Genomic DNA, 20,395 nt, shown 5'->3' with positions numbered 1-20,395 from the left:
TGATAGGGAAAAGTCACCCCGGCAGTTTTCGTTGTCAGGACAATAAGTTCAACTTGTTTACAAAATTTTCCAAAGTTCACAAAACATTTTCAAATTGTGAACTACACGAAATTGACTTTCACAGTTTGAAAGAGTTGTTGAATAAAGATGTCGCATCCCAAGCGGCGTGAGAAGCCCAGTAAAGAGACTCGGTGGGACCGCATACGCAAGCGCCACCTGCAGGCGAATCCTTTGGGACTGAAGACGGATGCAGTGCGTCGCCTCATCGAGGCGGATTACGTTGGAAGGCGACAGGAGCGGCTTCTAATTGAAGGAAACGATTCTAAACAGCTGAATCCTTCTGTGATAATGGACATGCGACATAAAATGGTAAATAAAATATACTCTTTATGGAATATTATCTAGATTATGATCTACACTTGAAATAAAAGCCCTAAATACCCACCCATGAATAATACGAAATTCAAATAGTTTCAGAAGATACCACACAAACTTCCCCTAGCCACCATTGCCCATGACCATAGCAACTCCCTGGAAGCCACCAAAGCGCACAATCTTGAAGTGGAACAGCGTTTCATAGACAATCAGCTACAGAAGTTTCGCCAGCAGTTGTCCAGACAGTTCCAGCGGAGCAAGTCCCACCGCGTGCCCCCCACTAAGCCGGATTTTAAACTGAATAATGGACCATTGGTGAAGAGTCTGGCTCAGGCAGCACAGCACATAGACAACTTCTATAACACTCCCGTTCAGGCCTTGAGTCAGATGTCACAGATGTGCTCCGAAACCAAGTCAGAGGCAACCAAGAGCCTGATCCAGCAACTGAGGGCGGAACCAGAGAAGCAGGCGGAAGCGGACATGGATTGTGAATGGACGGAGCAAGAAGCGCAGGTGGTTGAGATTCCCCCGTTTATAGAGGAGCAAGTGATTTCATTTGACGCCCTAGAGTATCGTAACTTCACCAAGCAAGTACAGGCGGATGAGAGCAAGGCGAAGCTTTTGCGGTGCCGCACTCCAAGTCCTCTTACTTCCACCGAGGAGTTCTTTCGCCCCATGCGGGCGGCTGCCGAGCGGCAGATGCTCCATGTCCGCACAGTGCGCCACGAGGAGGAGCTGCTACAAGAGAATAGGCATGAGCAGCAACCAGAAGGCGAACCGACCTTGCTAAAGAGAGAGTCCTCCACCTGCTCAAACACCAGCGATGGCATTGACTCCGTAATATCTGATTTAGCCGAGGAAGCGCTATATGAACTCCAGTTGGAAGCAGCCGAGAAGGAGAATGAAGAGCTTGACAAGAGCTTGACCATTCCGCCGAAGCTTGTGCAGTTTCAATTGCTCCCAAAGAAGACTCCAACACCAACCACGCATCCCAATGCAGATTCAGAGGCCGAGCCGGAACCAGAACCGCTGCTCATCCGTCGGATAGACTTGCCAAAAGTAGTGGTCAAGCCCAAGGAACCCGAGCCCCAACAGCCATCCAGCGCCAGTGAAGATGAGTCGGATGTGGCGCCCACACACGAGAAGCAAAAGATCATCGAGCAGCTGTTTCAGGCCAGGGCTAACACCCAGTTGGTAGTGATGCGCAAGTACTTTCTCAAGTGGATACACTTCACAACGATGGAGAAGATCGAGAGAGAGCAAGGACAATCGTGTCAGGCGCGAGATACGCGAGTGCAGAAAATCAACGCATTTCTGGACAAAGTGCGGCAGGAAAAAAGGCGACAGCGCACAGAAACGGTGGTCGAGACTAGTAAGATCACCCAGAAATCTCTGGAGAAGCGCGAGGATGCCGTAAAGATGGCGAAGCAGTTTAAGAACAAGTAAGTTTCTGCTGTACACAGATGACACATGTTTTGTAAAGGCCACTGTTCTTCCAGACTCAAAGTGCAGCAGGACATCATTGACTTACAGCGCATCAAGCTGGAGCGCCAAGAGCGACTAATTATGCAGCTTAAGTTGACGAAGCTCAGCGACGAGGCCAAGGAGGCGCGCGAGGATCTGAAGCAGGAACTCAAAACGGTCATCCGGTGCGGGGATCCCAAGGCGAAAGCCAAGGCGAAGTGCTTGCAACTGATCGGCAGCTTGCGCGATGCGGATGACGAGGAGATGGACAGGCTGCAGGGTAAGGCCCTGCTGCAGCCACGGTTTCTGCAGCACATGCAGGAGCGGGCAACAGAGCGAAGTATGCGTCATGAGCAGGCCCGTCAGCGGAGGGCTCAGGCAGAAGCCGAAAGGGAGGCGGCCAAACAAGCTCTAGAGGAGGCTAAGGTTGGTTAACACATTTATTTGAAGCATTAACCCACCTGCAATTCTAAACAGCGCCAGGAGGACGAGGAAGCCAAGCGCCTCAGAATGGAGATCCTTAAAGAGAAGCGTCGCCAGGAGAAAATGGCCAAGGTGCTGAAAGAGCGCGAGCGTCAGCGCTTTATCGAGAACCAACGAAAGGCCGTAGAGTTTAGTCGCAAGCTTCTCAAACGGACGGGCATGGAGGGCTTCAAACGACTGCTGGAGCGGAAACGCGAGAATCTGGTTAAGAGCGAGGAATTCCGTTGCCTGGTATGCTTTCATATGGGCTTAGATTTTTTGATCACTGATATCTTTCTGTATTCCAATGGCAGCTGATCACAAAGAACGCATTTAGTTCGTGGCACAGCTATACGACATACAGACAGCGCGAGAAGATCATCAAAGCGGAGACCTGTTGGCACAACATACTCAAGCGCCGCGCTCTGTACGCATGGATGGTGTATGTGCAGAACGAGAAGAGCAAGATGCTAGTGGCAATCGATTGGCATGCGCTGCGTTCCATGGAGCACTGGTTTGGGCGGTGGCATAAGTATTCCACACACTGCCGAATGATTGACGACACCAAGTCTCGGCAGGCCATCTCACACCATGAGTGGTAAGTCCCTGTAAAATATAAGTCATTGTATTATTCATTTCCAATTGAACCAATTCAATAGGCACCTGAAATGGAAGGTCCTGGACTGCTGGCGACGTTTGCCGCAAATCCTGAAGATCGAGAAGGAGACGGAGGAGCGACGCCAGCGGTGGCGAATGAAAATCTGGGAGCTTTTGCCGGACTACAAACCAAGAGAGGACAGCTTATGGTAGCTACTCGATAGACAATTTTTACGCTTATTCGTTGTGCGTTTTTAGTTTCTTAATTATATTTATGTTGAATAAATTTTAAATTGCAATTAAGACCTTTAGGCGCTACGACTAAGTACAACTACCGAGAACAGCATTTAGATTTGAAATACTTTAGTATCTTAGCGACAAGCTTGTGCTTTTTGGTGTGTGAGTAGTCACTTCAAGATGGCTCGCCAGTTGCTCCAGATTCGGTTGCGACCACCGGCGTTAGAAGCGCGCTTGTATTCGTGCAAGGTGGTTCCCTTCCACCACAAATAAGCCTGTCTACTGAGTATAAAGGCTATGTAGGCCGAAATGAGCAGAGCGTAGCAAGCCACCACAAAGGAGATTCCAAGCCTAGACGCAGAGTGTGCTTAAAAAGGTGTCATTGCAAACAAAGTATCTACTCACTCGAAGCCCTCGAACACCTCACTGCAGTCGTCGGGCAAGAGAACTGGATATCCAAGCGGTCGCACCGCCATGAAAGGATGGCAAATCGAAGTAAGGGTCAAGTTTGCGCCGAGTAGCAGAGCGATCTCCGACAGAGCCAATCCAACAATGTACCACACGTAGTTCCGCTCCCCAATGCAGCAGTTTAGCCAGTAGCTGTGGTGATCGCGCCTCTTCACACAGGTTCCGCAGACGGGACAGTGGTATGCCCGCCTTGGAGTCACCTTCCGGCAGATCTCACAGATATTGGGCTGACCGTGCATCAAGCCCGATCGCTCAGCAGTGTCCATATCGACCACCTCGTCATCATCCAAACTTAGCACACTCTCCATCTGGAGTGTGGTCTGGGCCTCCGCTTGCTCCTCGCCACTTGAAGCCTCGGCAATGCCAGGCAGCTCATCCTTGGGAGTGGTTCCGTATTGAGCAGAAACAAGATTCAAGGGCGACAGTGTCTTGGCGGAGTAGAGGCAGTACAAAGCGGCACAGGAGAAGAACATTAACGCGTAGTTTTCCTCCGGAGCCAGCTCCAGAAGAGGAACCTGAAACTCAAATATGATAATCATGTAGAACACCGAGAAGACCAGCCAGCTCAAAAAGAAGTTTGTCCGCGTGGCGGTCCGCTTGGCCAGTTGCATGCCCCAGATGGTGAAGCCCACCAGCGTGAGCATCAGCACTATGGCGGTCTTTGAGTTCAGAGTGGCCAGTCCCAGCATGAGCGGCACAATGAACGCAGGAGCAACGGCTGCGGGGGAGATTCGCTTGGCTCCTCCGCGCCAAGGCAGGCGCAGTCTATCCTGGAAAGCGATGAGCATGCCGTCGATGTTCCTTCGATCAATGGCTCGGCAGGTGATAAGTCTGTGGGATATTTAATTGTAGTTGTAGCCGGCTTTTCTTTTGTGGTTCCTACCGCGTGCAAACTAAGTCGAAGTCCACGCAGTTACAACAACATCCTAGGATGTGGGATCGCTGTCCACTGTCCTCCGCCACGTACTCGCAGCAGCAGAGACTCTCGTTTTCACCCCTTTTGGACTCCTCAGCCTCTGATCTCCAGGCTGCAGACACAAAATCGGAGGAGCCGGCTGACATCAAGAACATCGATTTGGACAGCAAATAGCGCGACAAACGAACGTTTTTTAAGGCGTTCCGAGCAGCGTGTTCGGAAACAGTTTAGATTAGATTAGTACACGCCCTAGTGGCTGACTGGAGAAATGTTTCAAAATCTATAATCAGATCTGGGTGGGTCCATTTTAATTGTTTTATCGGAGAACAACGAATTTACTCACAATTTCTCCGGAATACCGACAACTACAACAACACAGCTGACGAATGCTCCTCTAGTACAGGGTGACCCGCATATAGTGAGCTGCCAACTTGGCTTTATGCTATCGCTATTTTTGAACTTAATCTGTTATCATTATCACAATGTTTAAAAATTGGGTTATAGTTAATTCCAAAATACATTTTATTTAAATTGTAATTGCAAGATGCCTCTTTTTAAATTTTCTTCTGCCTGCCAAACACTTTCACTTTGGAAAACATTTCCCAGCCTAATGCTTTCTGAAAACTGTTCCAGGCCACCACCAACTCCAAAATAATGAGATTTTGCAGCAACCAAAACGACTCCTTCGGATTTTAAGCGACCAGCAAAGGTTTCCAACAGCTTTTGCTGATTATTGATATTGTATATAGTCTCTGAGGTTAATATAACATCGTATTTCTCTTCATCCCTCGTTAATTCAGCAAAATGAGTCCAGTCTCCAGAATATAAGGTTGTACTTTTGTCCAAAAATTTCAGTTTCTCATCTTCAGATAAAGAGTCGTCTAAATTAAGCATGATATTTGGATATGTAATATATTCCAACACATCTTTGTTCTGAAAATATATGACATATTAAAACCCAATTATTTTGAAACTTGTATGCTTACGTAGTCTTGAAAATCCACCAGTGCGCCATGTTTCATGGCATATATTCCCAGCAATCCGCAACCACATCCCAAATCCAAGACACTTTTCTCCTTCCAGAATGAGTTCTCATACTTTTCGGATAGGTATAGTAGAAGATCCTCTGTGCATTCCCATATTTTAGCACCGCCCTCGTAGACACCGGAAATAAGATCTGAATGCTTTTCCTCAGATTTCCTGAGGTCCAGGTTTACCAAGTGGGATTGCTCTTTTAAATCTTCCAGCAGAAACCCGGCCACAAGATGTTTTATCGCTGTCTTTCCCACCTCCATTTCCTTGGCATTCATCTCATAGAAGTCCATTGTGGAGATAAGATTATCCAGTGGCTTTACCTTCTCTGACTGGTACCATTCTGTAACCTCTGTGTTCCCCGATTCACGACGTTCTTCTGAATTTTCCTGCTTGCTGAAAATATCAGTTTTAAGGGCCTCTGGATCTTCAGAGGATTCCGCCTCCACATCAAAATTAAATTTAAACATGCTTAGGACCTGTAGTGTTAAACTGTACTAATTTCAGCGGATGCAGCCAATTTTTTATCGTACTATAAAGGACAAATTACCATTATAAAACGTTTAACCATTGAATATTTTAATATTTACCTCCTTAAATCAGCTGTCGCCACAAACCACGCTTTTCGTACTAAGATCACCCTGTCTTATAGGGGTGCCAGCTTGTCTTTGCTTCGTTTCTTTTCTTATCGAAATGTATCGATATACCTCAGTGGTACAAAAATATCTTGTCGCCCCATCACTAGAATTGTGGTTTATAAAAAAATTACGGCTCGGCTTGGGTTTTTATAGATTAATTTAATTTATGGCGGACCAGTTGAACAACGAGGTGAGTTTGCTCCAGAGCCCAATCGCCGAGACATCTATTGAATGCCAATCTTTCCAGCCCGGCCATCCCACGCCGCTCATGTCCATTCGCTTCGACCAGCAGCAGCACGAAAGTGCGGCGGCCAATGGAAATGAGAACGGCAATGGGAGCGCAAATGGCGCCGGCGATGCCTCCGAAGATGCTGTAGATGCCGATAAAGCTGCCGGAGAACTGGTCCTGCCCAAGGCCTTGGAGGATGTACTGGCTTTAAAGGATCAAAGGGCAGCCGAGTTCACGGTGGACGCCGATTCGCTGGGTGGCAGCGGGGGTGCTACCCAGGACGGCGACGAAGCGGATGTGGGCGAGGACAGCGAGGAGGATGCGGATAACCAGGTGAACGGGAGTGGAGGCCAAAAGCCCGGCAAGCAAAGCAAGGCGGAGCGTAACAAAAAGAAGAAGAAGCGAAAGAAGCAGAACAAGAGGATACGCCACCAGATTGAGTTCGAACGGCAGCAGCAGTTGGTCCAAGCAGATGAGCACGATCCGGAGGCTAAGGATTCAGAGGCCAAGGATTCGGAGGCCAAAGCAGCGGGCAGCGAGGACGAACAGGTTGCCGAAAAGGAAAAGAAGGACAAACGCAAAGACAGTCGCAGCAAGCGCAGGAAGGATCGTGGCGATGAGAAAGATACGGACAAGAAGGCTGACGAGGCCAATGATGAAGATGTGACCATAGAGTAAGTCTTAGAAGCGTGTCCCTAGGAACCAAACTAATAAACTTGTATCCCTCCCAGATACGTGCCCGAAAAGATAACCATTGCAGATTTGGCGCCAATGTACCGTCAGTTTTATCGTGTGTTCGAAATCTTCAAGCTGGAGAACAAACCAAAGCCTGCGGAGAAGGACAAGTCTTCACTAGATTCTGAGTCACGGCCCAAGGACAAAAAGGCGACCGACAAACTGCTCGAAGATGAAGACGATGACGGCGATGATGACGACGAGCGCAAGGAAGATAAAGAGAAGCTGTCCAAGCGAAAACTCAAGAAACTGACCCGCCTTAGTGTGGCAGAACTGAAACAGCTGGTCTCTCGGCCTGATGTCGTGGAGATGCACGATGTCACTGCCAGAGATCCCAAATTACTGGTCCAACTGAAAGCCTATAGGAACACAGTGCAAGTGCCGCGGCACTGGTGCTTCAAGCGAAAATATCTGCAGGGCAAAAGGGGTATCGAGAAGCCTCCGTTTGATCTCCCCGCCTTCATCAAAAAGACGGGCATCATGGAGATGCGTGAATCTTTGCAGGAACGAGAGGATGCAAAGACCCTCAAGGCCAAGATGCGTGAACGCGTCCGTCCCAAGATGGGCAAAATTGACATAGACTACCAGAAACTGCACGATGCCTTCTTTAAGTGGCAGACCAAGCCACGCATGACCATTCATGGCGATCTCTACTACGAGGGCAAGGAGTTTGAGACGCGCCTTAAGGAAAAGAAGCCCGGAGATCTCTCCGAGGAGTTGCGCATTGCTTTGGGAATGCCTGTGGGCCCTAACTCACACAAGATTCCGCCGCCATGGCTCATTGCTCAACAGCGGTACGGGCCGCCACCCTCGTATCCGAATCTTAAAATACCCGGCCTGAATGCGCCGATCCCAGACGGAACCTCGTTCGGTTATCATGCCGGAGGTTGGGGTAAGCCGCCAGTGGATGAGAACGGAAAACCGCTGTACGGTGACGTATTCGGAACTAACATATTGGACCTCGACGTGAGTAGCAACATTCCCTTGACACCTATTGTTGCTACAATTTCAATGTTTTATTTAGAATGGCATCGACGAAGCTGATATCGAACGTAACCAATGGGGCGAACTGGAGTCGGAGTCAGAGGAATCATCCGAGGAGGAGGAGGAAGATGGCGAGGACTTGGGCGATCAGCAGGATGAGACTGGCCTGGTTACGCCAGTAGAGGGACTAGTAACACCCTCTGGACTCACCAGTGTTCCAGCTGGCATGGAAACTCCCGAGAACATTGAGCTTCGCAAGAAGAAAATTGAAGCCGAGATGGAGGAGTAAGTGAACTGATATACTTAAGATAAGATCAAGATAATAGGCTTATTCTAATTTTTAGCAATGAAACCCCCGTACTGTACCAAGTGCTGCACGAAAAGCGCACCGACCGCATAGGGGCTTCCATGATGGGATCCACCCATGTCTACGACGTCAGTGGGGCTAACAAACAGCCACCAGTTCGATCAACCACAGATCGCGAAGGCATCGTGGAATTGGCGCTCGATCCCAGCGAACTGGACTTGGACAATGACGCTATGGCCCAGCGTTATGAGCAACAGATGCGTGAGCAGCAGAATCACCTGCAGAAGGAGGATCTATCAGACATGTTGGCCGAGCATGTGGCGCGGCAGAAATCGAAGCGCAAGCGACAGCAAACGGATCCGGCCAAGACCACGAAGAAGTACAAGGAGTTCAAGTTTTAGTTTGACAACAAGAAAAACAATTTTTCCATTTGTGCGCTTGTCAAGGATGTCATTAAACATAGTAAAAACTATAAGTTATCTTCATTCAATTTAAAGGTTTCTATCTACGTACAGTTTCTATAAAATGAGGATGTTCCACTAATTCAAGTCAACAAAAAAGAGCTTACATGAAACAACTAAAATCTTTTTAGATAATTAAGATAGATTTTGTTTATTTTGATGTAGACTCAAAATCATTTGCGTATAACTTAAAATTTGACTTGTTAGGTTTAATTCTCATTTATACACTGAAACTTATTGCGACTAAGAAATTACAATAGCGGTTCGCTGTGTGGCTTGTGCTGGGACCAGGACAATATCCTAACCAAACGAAGCAGAGTGCAGTGGAAGGCAGAGAGAATTCGTCCAGCAACTGAAGGCTAGTTGCCTCTCCCGAACCTCCCTAAGCTAGAGCTGGAGACTGCCACACGCTGTATATGTTGGCTTTGGATCAACGCCCCTCAGCTGGTCACTCGTCCAGCTGCTCGCTGAGTTGGGCTAGAAGAGCCGCTCGCTTCGATTCCAGCTCGCCGTCACTTAACGTTAGTTCCTCGTTTCGCGATCCAACCGACTCTACGGACTGTGCAGGACTAAGGGGGGTGCCAGAACGATTGTGTCTGTTGTGTCGCTTGCCCTCCTTGTCCTTTTTAGTTCGCTTTTCCTTCTTCTTTTTCTTCGCCGGTGAGTGCGAGTTTGAGTCGTTCTGGAGAAGTGCTTGAGTTCCCGGTGACTGGTCGCCTGGGACTTCCGATTCGCAGGAGGACTGAAATGTAAGCCATGTTAGATTTTATATGTTTCGAGGATTAGGGCGACTTGCTACGTACACCTCGCAGTTTGTTCTTGCGCTTCTTTTTCTTCTTCAACAATTTTTCGCTTTCGATGCTCCCGATTGAGCTCAGGGAATGCTGTTAATTATTATTGTAAAAGTATTATTTCATTTTAATGTTACGTTTAGATACTAACCGATCGTGACTTGGAGCGTCTTCGCTTGGACTTCTCTAGTTCTATGTGCTCATTCTCGATATCTGATCTAGATGTAGAACGTACTCGTTTTTTGTGCTTCTTGTTTTTCTTCGATTTTCGCGACCGCGAATGATGATGGCTACACGCATCTTCGCTTTCCTTAACAAAGTCCTCCCAGATCTTCTCCACACCGATTTCCTTTTCATACAGAGCAAATGCTTCAAGGTGCTCCACCACCTTCTTGGCGCTCTCATAAGGTTCGGCTACTGAGACGTTCGCCTCCAGCCACTCGTTTTTAATTTCATTTTCCAGTTTCCGTAACCTTCGCACTTCCTCCTTCATCCGCTCCTTTTCAATGGCCTCAGCCTGGCGATTATAAAAGCATACATGATTTTTATTGATAATAACATTTGCCTCCCCTCAATAGTTACCTTTTCCAGCAAAGAGTTGTATGTAAGCTTCACATTTCCCGCATCCAGGCTGGCCGATCGCTTATCTTCACACACGACCGTAGCAAAGTCCTCGAAGGACGTCTTCGCTTGGACCACAAATGCCTTTTCCTTTAGGATCTCCCTTATTATTTTCTTCTCGTCATGGAAGCGGGCTTTCAGGTTTTCCACATAGAACTTGAACAGATCCAGAGGTGTAGAGCCGCTCTGGCCGAGCATTGCAGAGAATCGCAAATCGGCTGATATGATGGGATACAGCTCCACCCACAGCGACATGGAGGTGAGCTTTCCCTCTTCATGCAGGGAGTCGAGCAGCACGAGAAAGGAGTCTCGGTTTTTGCGCTGCTGTCGCTTCATGCGCTTTTTTTCCCGCTCACGTTCCTCGTCCTCCTCCTTCTCCAATGTGCGAATGTGTTCCTCAAAGACTATAAGGGCGTCCTCCTTGTCCATCCCCAGCAGGGTCACATCATTCTTAAATGCAGCGTTGTCCAACAGCATAACCTGAGCCTCTGACCAGGTGGTGGCATGATTGATTGAAGTCATCGACTCTAGCAGTTCGCCCAGAACCTTCATGTTGCGTTTTTTCAACAACCGCGCTTCTTCCTTCTCTCGCTTAGCTAAATTAAATATACAGTCCTCGTATATATCGCGCCGATCCGGTTCCGGCACCACGGTCCACGCTGGCGTTCCGGCAAATACTTCTTCGCACCGGAAATATTTCATCTGCGAGTTCATCTTATCGCTGGACATAAGAAACTGCTCCAAGTCCTCTTTTGCCTTCTTGGCTTTTAAGCGAGACTCCTCGCGCTCGTCCTTGATCTTCTGTGTCTTGTAGGCATTGAATGTTTGCTTGCGCTCATTCAGATTTTTAAAGGCTGCGTACCTCGGATCCTTTGATATGATTTTCACACACTGGTCCCAATTCGCATTTGATGGCACATTGCGATCCCGCAGCAGCTCCTTGAAGGACTCGATGGCCTCCCGTTTATCCTTAAACACCACAGCGCTATCTGACTTGTCCTCCTTCTTAGCTGCAAAGAATTACGTGTGATTTATGCAGTATATTTTCAAAAACTTATATTATTTACCATTTTGTTGTGGCACCTCTATAGCCGCTAATGTGGCGGCCATGGCCTGGTCCATCGCGGAGGACGAGTTCTCATTGCTACTGGATGTCAGCGGCGAGTGGATCTCAGGAGTGGGTATTCGAGGGGCAGCAGGCAGAGCAGCGGGCAGGATGCTAGCCAGAGCAGCAGGTGGCACCATGCCGGCCAAGCTGGATGATGTCATGGCTGCCACGGCTTTGGCGGCAGCAGCAGCTCTGGGAAGACGAAGAATCATATTACCAAGTGGCAAGGGATGCACAACTAATTTACTCACTCTTCTGCCTTTGCCTTCGCCTTCATGTCCACGTACTCCGGCGGCGGCTCCCAGCAGGTCTCCTTGGTGGCCACATTGTGGTAGTACACTTTGCCCGTATCCGAGCGATATTCCTTCCAGGGACACTGGTTGTGCAGCAGCTCGGCGGGCGTCATCAGGGCTTCCGGCTTTTCCCACGAGCTTTGCTTGGTGTTTTGATTGTAGTAGTAGGGTCGTCCATCCGGTGCCTTGTGTTCCGTCCACTCGGTGCTGGTGGCCATCACGCCGAAGGCGGCAGCCAGCTCCGGCGGGGGTGGTGCCGCAAATCCGGGTGGTGGAAACTGCGGCACGATTGCACCGGGCGGCGTGTAGCCCATGCCCCTTCCTGGTGGCGCTCCTCCATTGCCCACGCTAGGAGGAACATTCATTTCACTATTTTGCTATATTGGTAATGGGTGTAACGGACGTCTACCGGTCGTTGCGTGCTGCACAGGCCAATTCACGTTGCGTTCGGTAATTGAAAATATCCGAAAATTCTCAAAGCAAATGCCGCTTTCCACGCTAGAGATGCCGATTGTGCAAGGGAACTGCCCACCCTATCGAGCTATCGAGTCCGTACAGTAGAACTGTCCACCCGGTCGAGTTTATGTTATCGATTAGCTTCCGCGGAGCGATAACAGTGCTTTCTGTTGTGGTTCTGCGGCTTGTGCCTTTCAATTGTTGGAGTTGGAATTTCCTTATTATCAAGGGTGCTTGGTCATCCTGCCATGACGACGATGTGGCGTACATAGAGTAAGTAGGAGTTGGAACCTTCAATGTTACAAATTTAATGACATTTATACTCTAGCTTTCCTCCAGTTCTAGCTGCAGTCATGCTCCTCCGGTTGCCCGTTGTGGCGGCCCGTAGGATGTTCATCATCCTAGTGCTGATGGTAATTGTGGGCTGCTTTTACATCTACAGTTCGGAAAATAAATACTACCCCTGCTTCATTGAGGGCCAAATACTGGCAACTCAGCAGGCGATAATTACCGATGGCGAAACGAATCTCTTGGAGGACGTACTCCAGGCGGACCCGAAACCCTCGCCCGGCAACAGTATCTTCTTTCACGAGACCAGCTGTCGCCTATCGGATAACAGGCAGCTTGAGACGCTGAGGGTCACCGCCCGCCAGGCCTGCGCCATCGAGTCAGCAGCGATGCATAATCCGAGTTTCCAAGTGTTCGTCCTGTTCGCTGGTCCCACCTATCGAATCTCTAACAACAATAGCCATCCCCAACCATTGGTAGAGGCCATTCTCAGCTACAGCAATGTACATCTACGACGACTGAATATCGAGACCTACGCATCCGGTACGCCCATGGAGGAGTGGCTCAAAGACGGCCGCCTGTCGCGTTCAAAGTGAGTTCGACTTGACCACTCTTCCCAGCTATTACTTATCACGGACAATTCTTTTCCAGATATTTGTTCTCCCACATATCAGATTTTCTCCGCTATCTTACCCTCTATCGGTATGGCGGTCTTTATCTGGACATGGATGTGGTGGTGCTGCGCAACATGGAGAAGGTGCCGCCCAATTATACAGGTGCTGAGTCCAACACCCATTTGGCCGCTGGCGTAATGAATCTGGCAGCCACTGGCTTTGGGCACGAGATAGCCGCGTCGTGTCTACGTGACTTTCAGCACAACTTTAACGGCAAAGACTGGGGAAACAATGGGCCAGGGGTGATAACCCGTGTGGCTCAGAAGATATGTGGCACCAAAGACATTGCTCTGATGCAAGAGGACCCAAAGCGCTGCATGGGCTTTAAGGTATTCGGGCGGGGCGCCTTTTACGCCGTACCCTGGAAGCAGTGGCGAGACTTTTTTGAGCCGGAAAAGTTGGAGGAGACAATTGCCCGCTGCAAGGACTCGTATGTAGTGCACGTGTGGAACAAGCATTCGAGCAAGCTTCCCATCAAACAAGGGTCAAAGAACGCCTATGCCATGTATGCCGAACAAAATTGTCCGAGGTCGTATAAGGCGGCTGGCGAACACTTCTAGAATAAGTCATGCGAATGTGAGTAATAGTATACATGTATAGTATACATATGCTTATTTATATATGAATACCTTCCACTGCAAGCCAAAGTCATCGCCCTGTAAAAGTGTAGCTATCGTTAAGTTTCATCAGTATATGCTTACCTCTTATCAGCTCCCATTCCAAGTGGTGTCAGCTTTCTCAAACGCACATCCACAGTTCAGTTTAAGTCAAATTCATAAGCTCTACAACTCGTCCGATTGCACATTATACTTATGTATGTATTAGCAATGTATGTATATTGTATCATATAAGCAAACGAACAACAAAGAAAGACATTTATGTAAATGCAAAGTGAACTAAATTCGAATAAGCTGGAAAATATTGTACATAATTTTATCCACGGTATGGTAATATCAACCCACAAAGTAAAAATACGTATTTAAGTCATCACGAACAAAGTATTTAGAATCTATTTTGATTATTGAACAATAATTTACTAAATCGAAGTGAAAGTTTATAGCCCCGCCCGTCGTTACATGCATTGCACTTGGGAATATCGCAGACACGCACCCACGTTATCCTCTGCGTTCGCCTTGCCAGAGCCCTGGCCATTGCCGAAGTGGACACCAATATAGAACGGAGTGACAGTGCTTTCAATGCGACAGGGCCACACGCCCGAGGAGCAGAATTGGGCGCCACAGTGGATGGGCTCGCACCCAGGAAGTGGACCCAGTCCCGTTCCTATGAAATCCTCTATGATGCACGGCATTGTAATCCGGTCGGAGCAGGTGCTAAAGAACTGGCGGGCTTGGCGCCGTCGCCACTTCAGCGGCAAATCGATGGCATTCCGAATAATGCCCATGATATCGAAGCCTCCACTGGGACGGGGACGTCTGGAAACGGCCGGCCCCTCTGTGGTGGGTCGACTCCTGAAGAAGAGAAACCCACCGTCGTCATCCTCATCATCGCCAACTTCACCACCCGACCCCTCCACATCATCGCTGGCTGGCGAGGATGCAGGTGTTGCAGAGGTGGTAGATGCCTCTGTACTGGAACGGAGCGGTGTGGCAGTGGTTGATGTTGTCGTCGTGCTCATGGCAGCGTTGCTGGGGCTGCTGCTTGTTGTACTGGCGGTTGATACTGAACTGGCTCCTAGAGTTGAATTTCCGGTCATCATGGTCATCAGCGATGTAGATGTGGAATTTGCCATGTTAGCTATCATCTGCATGAGGGTGCTAGAAGTGGGTGCTGTAGTGGTCACTGCAGCATTGCCTAATGTTGATGCTGTTCCACCTGCTGCATCCGATTGTGCTGTGGCAGGACTCGAAGTTCCCGGTGTCGCCGCTCCTTCAGTAGTACCGTCACCTCGGCTCGCCATTCGCCCGCCACCGCCAATGCGGAAGGACTGCTCATCGCATGGCTGGTACATAATGGAGCACATGTCCAGCTCCTGGCGCACACAAATCCGATAGTTCTGATTGGCCAAATGTCGACCATTCTCGGCATAGTTAAAGGTCTGCATAACGCCCTCGGTGCCGGTGTGATATTGTAGGCAACCCGCCGGAGCTCGCTGGCTGAAAGGGATCTGCACCACACTCATCTCCCAAATACGAAGGGGCAGAAGGCGGCTGGACAGGCTTAGACTGATGTCGATGAAGCGATCGCCCGTGGAGGTGGAGTTGCTAGTGTCACTACTCGCGTCCACAGGGCGCAGACTCCCGTACAAAGTAGATTGTCGTGGTGCCGCCCTAGCCCCCACATTGTAGTACACTGAAAAAAAAAGTGCATGAGGAAAGTACTCAGGCAGCTTACACAAATGTATACTCACAGTGCTGACCACTGTTCTGGCCGCAAAGAGAGAAGTTTCCGCCTGGTCCACCGCCTATAGTGAAGACATCGCCTTCGCATACTCCGGTCCTTCGGTTTGGCTGGCCCAGTGTGAAGTGATGAAAGTCAATCCGCACCTGGCTGATCTCGTCGCTCATCATCTTCACCCGCAGACTGCAGCCAGTGAAGTTGCTGGGCATGAAACTGGGGAATCCCGGCGACACAATGTAGGTCATGTTGTTGGAGATCGTAGTGTTGCAGCTGGCCAGGAACACACAGCACACCCCGAACCCCATGGCACACTCCCCCTTTGCCTGCCCGTCCTTTTGGCGGCACTCGTAGGCATTCAGGCAGTTGCCAATCCGCCGACCATCGTTGGACGTGCAGTAGCCGTCCACGGGAACCGGGAATAGATGGATCACTAATGAAAGTAAAGGTAAGAAGCATATTTGAGCCTGCATTATTATATTATATTTACTTGAATCTCACCTTTTCCCTGTCTGCTGTTCGTCTGGCTGTAATTCCGATCAGAGATGTCCTGCAGCGACATATCCATATCCAGTTCCTCCTGTACTCTCGTTTGCAGCCTGAAGTCCGCCTCCTCCGCGAGGGAATCCTCCTCAAGACCGCCCGGCTCGCCCAAGTGGTCGTCCCAAATATCGTAATGTCGCATTGGTGGCCAGGCCGTTTCGTTGGCCAGTCCCACCTGGATGATTAGTAAGCAAAGTGCAGCGAAGAGGGAGGGCAGTAGGTGGCTACAACCGGCTCCAGTGACTTTCTTTTTACTGACACTGCACTTCTGGCTGAAGAACGCTTTTGCTGTGCATTTGGACTCCCAGTTGGAGTCGGACTGGTTAGCAAGGTTTTGGCTCGACGTCAGCGCTTTTATGGCTTCCATGTCCATGTCCACTGAAATGCCACGTGTGTTCAGCTGTGACTCCTCTCCGATTATTTTATTCGCTCGTGCGATTCGGTGCGAAGTTGAATGATAAGTGCGCCCGTCTCCATCTTCGAGATGCGAGGATGCTGCTCGATCTGAACCAGATGACTACTGGTCGATGATGGTGACTCTGCACCATCTGCTTGTCTGGAACTGCTTTTCTCCGTTTCTCCGTTTCTCGCTGGTATAATGTTCCATTTCGAATCAGCTTAGAAAGAAGTGTGTCTCGTACTGTCTTACTTAGCAGAAACTTGAAAACACTCGGTTCCGCTTTTGAGGCGGTCGAGTAAAACATAAGCGACTTCCCCTTCCGCGAGAAGTCCTTCATTTGTGGTCGTGCGAATTTAAACATGCCAACGAATGTTTGAATGATCCTCATATATTAAAATGACTTATTTTTTAACGTTAAAATATATACTGAAGAATATTTAAAGTCCATTATTCAACCAACGTGTTTCAATTATATTTTCCAACACTGTATAGCAATCCAGGTCAAATTCCCCACAGTGCAATCTAACTGCGTTGTAATCTTCTGCACTCGAGTGGAAATGCATGGAGTATAAACGACGCTAATATTTAACGTTGAGTGGCAAGCGACGATTCGTTGGTACTGATAATATTTCCTATCAATGTATATATATTTCTTTATATTATTCGTAAATATAAAAGATATATTTAAATACAATATATTGTTTAGAAATATACATATGTACATATAGAGAGCTTTTTCGAAGAATTCGTACGATCGGAAAATCGCCGAGGAAAGCTTATTCTAAGGTGTAGAAAACTCAGAATTGTATACACGTTTAACAGGAACTGAGGAGGAATTAACCCAAAATGTCTGAAAAGTAAGTACCAACCGCTTCATTTAATGAAAGTACAAAAGACAATAGAATAATAAGATGAGTAACCCCCATACGATTTTATGCACACGATTGTTTTGTGCTGGCTCAAGAGCTGGCTCCAGGCTCTCTTGAATTTTTGTTCAAGAGCCAGAGAGAGGAAGAGCGCTCTTGAGCCAGCAGCTCTCTTGTACGCATACAGCGACAGTCGATCACTCATGTGTGCACACTTATGCATATATTGTCAATTTGACAAAATATGTCATCGATCGACACCATGTAAAAACTCTAATTTTGCATTGTTTTAACATGATAAATTTTTAAATACATCATAGCAATAGTTATAGGTGAATAAATGTACATAATAGTACCTAATTAATTTCATAAATTACTTTATACTGGAATATGTGTCGTTAGAGTATTCAGCTTGCGACGTGGAAAATATGTTTGAAGTTAGTGATTCTTAGGTGCGCTGGTCCTGCCTGCAGAATTCAATTTTGCAATAAAAAGGTTGCATATGAAGTTTTTTTTAACTATTTAGTATAAATTACTACTATACAAGTAATTTTCAGTATTTGAAATGCAAATATAATTTTTTTGAATGTTTTTGTTATATTCTAATTTGATATTTTTAAAAATCGCGCAATTTTGGGTGGTAAAAAGGCGCTAAATGTATTGTTTCTTCTTTTAGTTCCTCTTAATCCGTTTGCTTAAAGCTGAAAAAGTCATACAGCTCGTCGTTTTCTACTATTTTTCCAAATTTTAATAATATATCCGTATTTATATTCAATAAAGGTTTATATGTAAAGTTAATTTGTAAACGGAAGCTAATTCGAGCGGCGATGTCAACTAACGAATATTAAAAAAACTTCTTACAAAGATTTAATAGTCACAACGAAATTGACCAAAACATTAATAAAATTTGTTTCTTAGATTAAAATTAATTTCAGACCGAAAATCGTCTTCTAGCACAACTACGCACACATGCACATTTTTTTGCTTTATATTTTCAGTCACACAAGAAAGTAATTTCTATTTTAGTGGCCTAAGCCCACCACGCCCCCCAACACCATCAAAAAAAATTTTTTTTCTACTCAATATATTATTTAGTATCTATTTTAACGTTAAAAAATAAGTCATTTTAATATTTTTTCATATATGAAGATCATTCAAACATTCGTTTTCAAAATTTTTAAAAACACATTTTTGCCAACAAATTAGGTCAAATTTCCCATAGTGCATTGTATGGCAGTTACGCATCTTATTATTCTAGTTTCTTTGTAAGTACTGTGCGAGATATAGTTTTCAGATTCGTCAAGTTGCGGAATCCCCACCTGGAAACCATGCCAATGGATTATTTGTACCACCTGGATATCAATGTGGGAAATACTCGGGACACCAGTGAGCTGCAGCACAGGTTTGGCGATGTCAAGGTAAGATAGTGTCAGTGAAATATGTACCTCCGGATAGCTAATGTGGAGAATCTGAAGGTCATCTGCGTGGGTGGAACGGGATCCAGAATGCGGCAGTTAGCCCTGTACCTACGAGATGTCTTAAGCGTCCAAGAGTCCGGCGATCCGGTGGACTTGTGCGAGCGTGGCCAGCGATATGCCATGTACAAGGTGGGTCCGGTGCTGTGCGTGAGCCACGGCGTTGGATCCTCCACCTTCAGTGTCGTGCTCCACGAGCTGCTCAAGCTGGTCAAGTACGCGCGGTGCCAGGAGCCCGTCATAATCCGGATCGGCACCTGCGGTGGACTCGGTGTGCCTCCCGGCACAGTGGTGGTCACCAAAAATGCCTTCAATGGCCTGCTTCGCAACGAGCATGAGATCGTAAGTTACTCAAATTGTTGGTCACAAGTATAACGTAGCATAGTTGAAAATGTACAATTTAAATGCATTCCAGGCTATTCTCGGAAAACGTGTGGTGCGACCGGCCGTGTTTTCCGAGGACGTGATCAGGGATGTAATTGCATTCGGTGTCGATGCCAACGACGGATTTCAGACCATAAGTGCCAACACAATGGGAACAGATTGCTTCTACGAAGGTATGTTGTTACCTTCGCCCCGAACCAGAGGAGTCTAACACGATAGACTTTCCAACCAGGTCAGGGACGCACCGACGGAGCCATTTGCGAGTACACGGAGAAGGACAAGATGGAGTTCCTGCAGAAGTGCCACGACCTGGGAATCCGGAACATCGAGATGGAGGCCAGCATGTTCGCATCCGTAACACAAAAAGTGGGGGTCATGGCTGGCGATGTCTGCGTGACCCTGATCGATCGTCTCAAGGGGGATCAGGTGAGGGGAATCCCCAATGTACATTTATGTCCGTAAACTAAAATCACATTGCTCTTTAGGTTACCATAACAATGGACCAGAAGCACGAGTTCGAGCAGCGTCCTTTTTTGGTGGTGGGTCGCTATATCAAGAAGCTACTTCAGCAGTGAGATTTATATGTACATCTTATTTGATGCGGCTTATATTGGTTTACAATAAAACTGCACTTACGCTGTGCCATTCCAGCTAACCAGGCAATCACTTTCAATCTCACGAATAAGGAGCTGATAAATATAACTTTGAAAATAGGATGGGCTCAGAGCCTTTAAAAAAAGTAGTATAGTAGATTATTACATACAACATTTGTCAGCAGTAAGCTATTCGGAAAACACTTCCATTTTAGTTTAGGTACAACTCCCTTTACACGCCGTCAAACTGATTTTTATCCGCCTGAGCCAATCCGCACCAGCAAAAAGGGAAAAATATGGGTTGCATATTTAATGAGCCTAAAGTGAAGACTCACATGTTCGCACCTGGAATCTGCGAGGCGCGACCGAGACCAAACCGGCGCTGGAGTGGATAATGCATGAATTAGCCGATGAGCAGCAAGAGCGGGAAAACCAGAACGGCCAAAAGTGGGTTGGCTTACGTTCGAGCCGTTTACTGCTGCATCTTCCTGTCCCGCGAGCGGCGATCTTACTGAATGAATGCGATACGGACAAATTGGCCAAGCAGAATCAGGTTAAACAGCTCGGCGGTAGTTTGCGTTTGTCCCAAAAACCACGAGCGTAAAATTTATCACAGAATGAAGATACATTTCTGGATCGGCTG

General features: G+C 47.6%; 8 protein-coding genes across 13 annotated transcripts; 4 read left to right on the top strand and 4 right to left on the bottom strand.

The window, feature by feature from the left end:
* Positions 1–39: 39 nt before the first annotated feature.
* Positions 40–3,237, top strand: LOC6542464 (trichohyalin). The gene is made up of 6 exons (XM_001968477.3): positions 40–369; positions 472–1,817; positions 1,875–2,265; positions 2,317–2,553; positions 2,616–2,899; positions 2,961–3,237. The coding sequence occupies exons 1-6, from the start codon at positions 148–150 to the stop codon at positions 3,109–3,111; spliced, it is 2,631 nt and encodes an 876-aa protein (XP_001968513.2). The 5' UTR covers positions 40–147; the 3' UTR covers positions 3,112–3,237.
* Positions 3,152–4,941, bottom strand: LOC6541486 (palmitoyltransferase ZDHHC23). 2 transcript variants are annotated; one of them, XM_026979784.1, is made up of 4 exons: positions 4,863–4,941; positions 4,487–4,658; positions 3,541–4,434; positions 3,152–3,486 (listed from the first exon to the last, which is right to left on the bottom strand). In XM_026979784.1, exons 3-4 carry the CDS (start codon positions 4,389–4,391, stop codon positions 3,306–3,308), a joined length of 1,032 nt encoding a protein of 343 aa, XP_026835585.1. In that variant the 5' UTR covers positions 4,392–4,434; positions 4,487–4,658; positions 4,863–4,941; the 3' UTR covers positions 3,152–3,305. The 2 variants fall into 2 exon arrangements, with proteins under 2 accessions (XP_026835585.1, XP_001968512.1); XM_001968476.3 differs by having other exon boundaries at positions 4,487–4,899.
* Positions 4,822–6,229, bottom strand: LOC6541338 (histidine protein methyltransferase 1 homolog). 3 transcript variants are annotated; one of them, XM_026979785.1, is made up of 3 exons: positions 6,142–6,229; positions 5,506–6,083; positions 4,822–5,452 (listed from the first exon to the last, which is right to left on the bottom strand). In XM_026979785.1, the coding sequence occupies exons 2-3, from the start codon at positions 6,019–6,021 to the stop codon at positions 5,042–5,044; spliced, it is 927 nt and encodes a 308-aa protein (XP_026835586.1). In that variant the 5' UTR covers positions 6,022–6,083; positions 6,142–6,229; the 3' UTR covers positions 4,822–5,041. The 3 variants fall into 3 exon arrangements, with proteins under 3 accessions (XP_026835586.1, XP_026835587.1, XP_026835588.1); XM_026979786.1 differs by having other exon boundaries at positions 5,031–5,452; positions 5,506–6,043; positions 6,102–6,193; XM_026979787.1 differs by having other exon boundaries at positions 5,031–5,452; positions 5,506–5,947; positions 6,102–6,147.
* Positions 6,211–8,934, top strand: LOC6542155 (splicing factor 3B subunit 2). Its single transcript, XM_001968474.3, has 5 exons — positions 6,211–6,379; positions 6,437–7,092; positions 7,150–8,119; positions 8,178–8,422; positions 8,482–8,934. Exons 1-5 carry the CDS (start codon positions 6,356–6,358, stop codon positions 8,843–8,845), a joined length of 2,259 nt encoding a protein of 752 aa, XP_001968510.1. The 5' UTR covers positions 6,211–6,355; the 3' UTR covers positions 8,846–8,934.
* A 159-nt stretch (positions 8,935–9,093) lies between these two features.
* LOC6541675 (pre-mRNA-processing factor 40 homolog A) lies at positions 9,094–12,266 on the bottom strand. 2 transcript variants are annotated; one of them, XM_026979783.1, is made up of 7 exons: positions 12,122–12,266; positions 11,677–12,066; positions 11,385–11,617; positions 10,279–11,327; positions 9,848–10,213; positions 9,709–9,789; positions 9,094–9,647 (listed from the first exon to the last, which is right to left on the bottom strand). In XM_026979783.1, exons 2-7 carry the CDS (start codon positions 12,030–12,032, stop codon positions 9,354–9,356), a joined length of 2,379 nt encoding a protein of 792 aa, XP_026835584.1. In that variant the 5' UTR covers positions 12,033–12,066; positions 12,122–12,266; the 3' UTR covers positions 9,094–9,353. The 2 variants fall into 2 exon arrangements, with proteins under 2 accessions (XP_026835584.1, XP_001968509.1); XM_001968473.3 differs by having other exon boundaries at positions 11,677–12,266.
* Positions 12,267–12,307: 41 nt separating this feature from the next.
* Positions 12,308–14,134, top strand: LOC6541374 (lactosylceramide 4-alpha-galactosyltransferase). 2 transcript variants are annotated; one of them, XM_026978819.1, is made up of 3 exons: positions 12,308–12,447; positions 12,503–13,054; positions 13,114–14,134. In XM_026978819.1, exons 2-3 carry the CDS (start codon positions 12,528–12,530, stop codon positions 13,694–13,696), a joined length of 1,110 nt encoding a protein of 369 aa, XP_026834620.1. In that variant the 5' UTR covers positions 12,308–12,447; positions 12,503–12,527; the 3' UTR covers positions 13,697–14,134. The 2 variants fall into 2 exon arrangements, with proteins under 2 accessions (XP_026834620.1, XP_001968508.1); XM_001968472.3 differs by having other exon boundaries at positions 12,514–13,054; positions 13,114–13,950.
* On the bottom strand, positions 14,115–16,738 carry LOC6541516. Its single transcript, XM_026978423.1, has 4 exons — positions 16,676–16,738; positions 15,993–16,551; positions 15,505–15,924; positions 14,115–15,446 (listed from the first exon to the last, which is right to left on the bottom strand). The coding sequence occupies exons 1-4, from the start codon at positions 16,736–16,738 to the stop codon at positions 14,209–14,211; spliced, it is 2,280 nt and encodes a 759-aa protein (XP_026834224.1). The 3' UTR covers positions 14,115–14,208.
* Positions 16,739–17,212: 474 nt separating this feature from the next.
* Positions 17,213–19,814, top strand: LOC6541033 (uridine phosphorylase 1). The gene is made up of 6 exons (XM_026978820.1): positions 17,213–17,291; positions 18,595–18,718; positions 18,776–19,117; positions 19,191–19,332; positions 19,392–19,585; positions 19,645–19,814. The coding sequence occupies exons 1-6, from the start codon at positions 17,281–17,283 to the stop codon at positions 19,732–19,734; spliced, it is 903 nt and encodes a 300-aa protein (XP_026834621.1). The 5' UTR covers positions 17,213–17,280; the 3' UTR covers positions 19,735–19,814.
* The last annotated feature ends 581 nt before the right edge of the window (positions 19,815–20,395 follow it).

This window comes from Drosophila erecta, unplaced genomic scaffold (genome assembly GCF_003286155.1).
Source record: "Drosophila erecta strain 14021-0224.00,06,07 unplaced genomic scaffold, DereRS2 tig00000055-arrow-pilon, whole genome shotgun sequence".
Classification (NCBI taxonomy): domain Eukaryota; kingdom Metazoa; phylum Arthropoda; class Insecta; order Diptera; family Drosophilidae; genus Drosophila; species Drosophila erecta.
Note: the sequence above shows the minus strand (reverse complement) of the source record. Positions and strands in the feature narration are given on the sequence as shown.

Coding starts and splice junctions, on each gene's coding strand:
- LOC6542464 (XM_001968477.3), top strand. CDS start 148: ATGTCGCATCCCAAGCGGCGTGAGAAGCCCAGTAAAGAGACTCGGTGG. Junction 370..471: donor TGGACATGCGACATAAAATG/GTAAATAAAATA, acceptor AAATTCAAATAG/TTTCAGAAGATACCACACAA. Junction 2,900..2,960: donor GCCATCTCACACCATGAGTG/GTAAGTCCCTGT, acceptor CCAATTCAATAG/GCACCTGAAATGGAAGGTCC.
- LOC6541486 (XM_001968476.3), bottom strand. CDS start 4,674: ATGTTCTTGATGTCAGCCGGCTCCTCCGATTTTGTGTCTGCAGCCTGG. Junction 4,435..4,486: donor TTCGACTTAGTTTGCACGCG/GTAGGAACCACA, acceptor AATATCCCACAG/ACTTATCACCTGCCGAGCCA. Junction 3,487..3,540: donor GAGGTGTTCGAGGGCTTCGA/GTGAGTAGATAC, acceptor CTCTGCGTCTAG/GCTTGGAATCTCCTTTGTGG.
- LOC6541338 (XM_026979785.1), bottom strand. CDS start 6,021: ATGTTTAAATTTAATTTTGATGTGGAGGCGGAATCCTCTGAAGATCCA. Junction 5,453..5,505: donor TGGTGGATTTTCAAGACTAC/GTAAGCATACAA, acceptor ATATATTTTCAG/AACAAAGATGTGTTGGAATA.
- LOC6542155 (XM_001968474.3), top strand. CDS start 6,356: ATGGCGGACCAGTTGAACAACGAG. Junction 8,120..8,177: donor CTAACATATTGGACCTCGAC/GTGAGTAGCAAC, acceptor TGTTTTATTTAG/AATGGCATCGACGAAGCTGA. Junction 8,423..8,481: donor ATTGAAGCCGAGATGGAGGA/GTAAGTGAACTG, acceptor TCTAATTTTTAG/CAATGAAACCCCCGTACTGT.
- LOC6541675 (XM_001968473.3), bottom strand. CDS start 12,083: ATGAATGTTCCTCCTAGCGTGGGCAATGGAGGAGCGCCACCAGGAAGG. Junction 11,618..11,676: donor GCGAAGGCAAAGGCAGAAGA/GTGAGTAAATTA, acceptor TCGTCTTCCCAG/AGCTGCTGCTGCCGCCAAAG. Junction 9,648..9,708: donor GCAAGAACAAACTGCGAGGT/GTACGTAGCAAG, acceptor CTTACATTTCAG/TCCTCCTGCGAATCGGAAGT.
- LOC6541374 (XM_026978819.1), top strand. CDS start 12,528: ATGCTCCTCCGGTTGCCCGTTGTGGCGGCCCGTAGGATGTTCATCATC. Junction 13,055..13,113: donor GGCCGCCTGTCGCGTTCAAA/GTGAGTTCGACT, acceptor ATTCTTTTCCAG/ATATTTGTTCTCCCACATAT.
- LOC6541516 (XM_026978423.1), bottom strand. CDS start 16,738: ATGTTTTACTCGACCGCCTCAAAAGCGGAACCGAGTGTTTTCAAGTTT. Junction 15,925..15,992: donor GAACAGCAGACAGGGAAAAG/GTGAGATTCAAG, acceptor TACTTTCATTAG/TGATCCATCTATTCCCGGTT. Junction 15,447..15,504: donor CCAGAACAGTGGTCAGCACT/GTGAGTATACAT, acceptor TTTTTTTTTCAG/TGTACTACAATGTGGGGGCT.
- LOC6541033 (XM_026978820.1), top strand. Junction 18,719..18,775: donor ACAGGTTTGGCGATGTCAAG/GTAAGATAGTGT, acceptor GAGAATCTGAAG/GTCATCTGCGTGGGTGGAAC. Junction 19,333..19,391: donor AACAGATTGCTTCTACGAAG/GTATGTTGTTAC, acceptor CTTTCCAACCAG/GTCAGGGACGCACCGACGGA.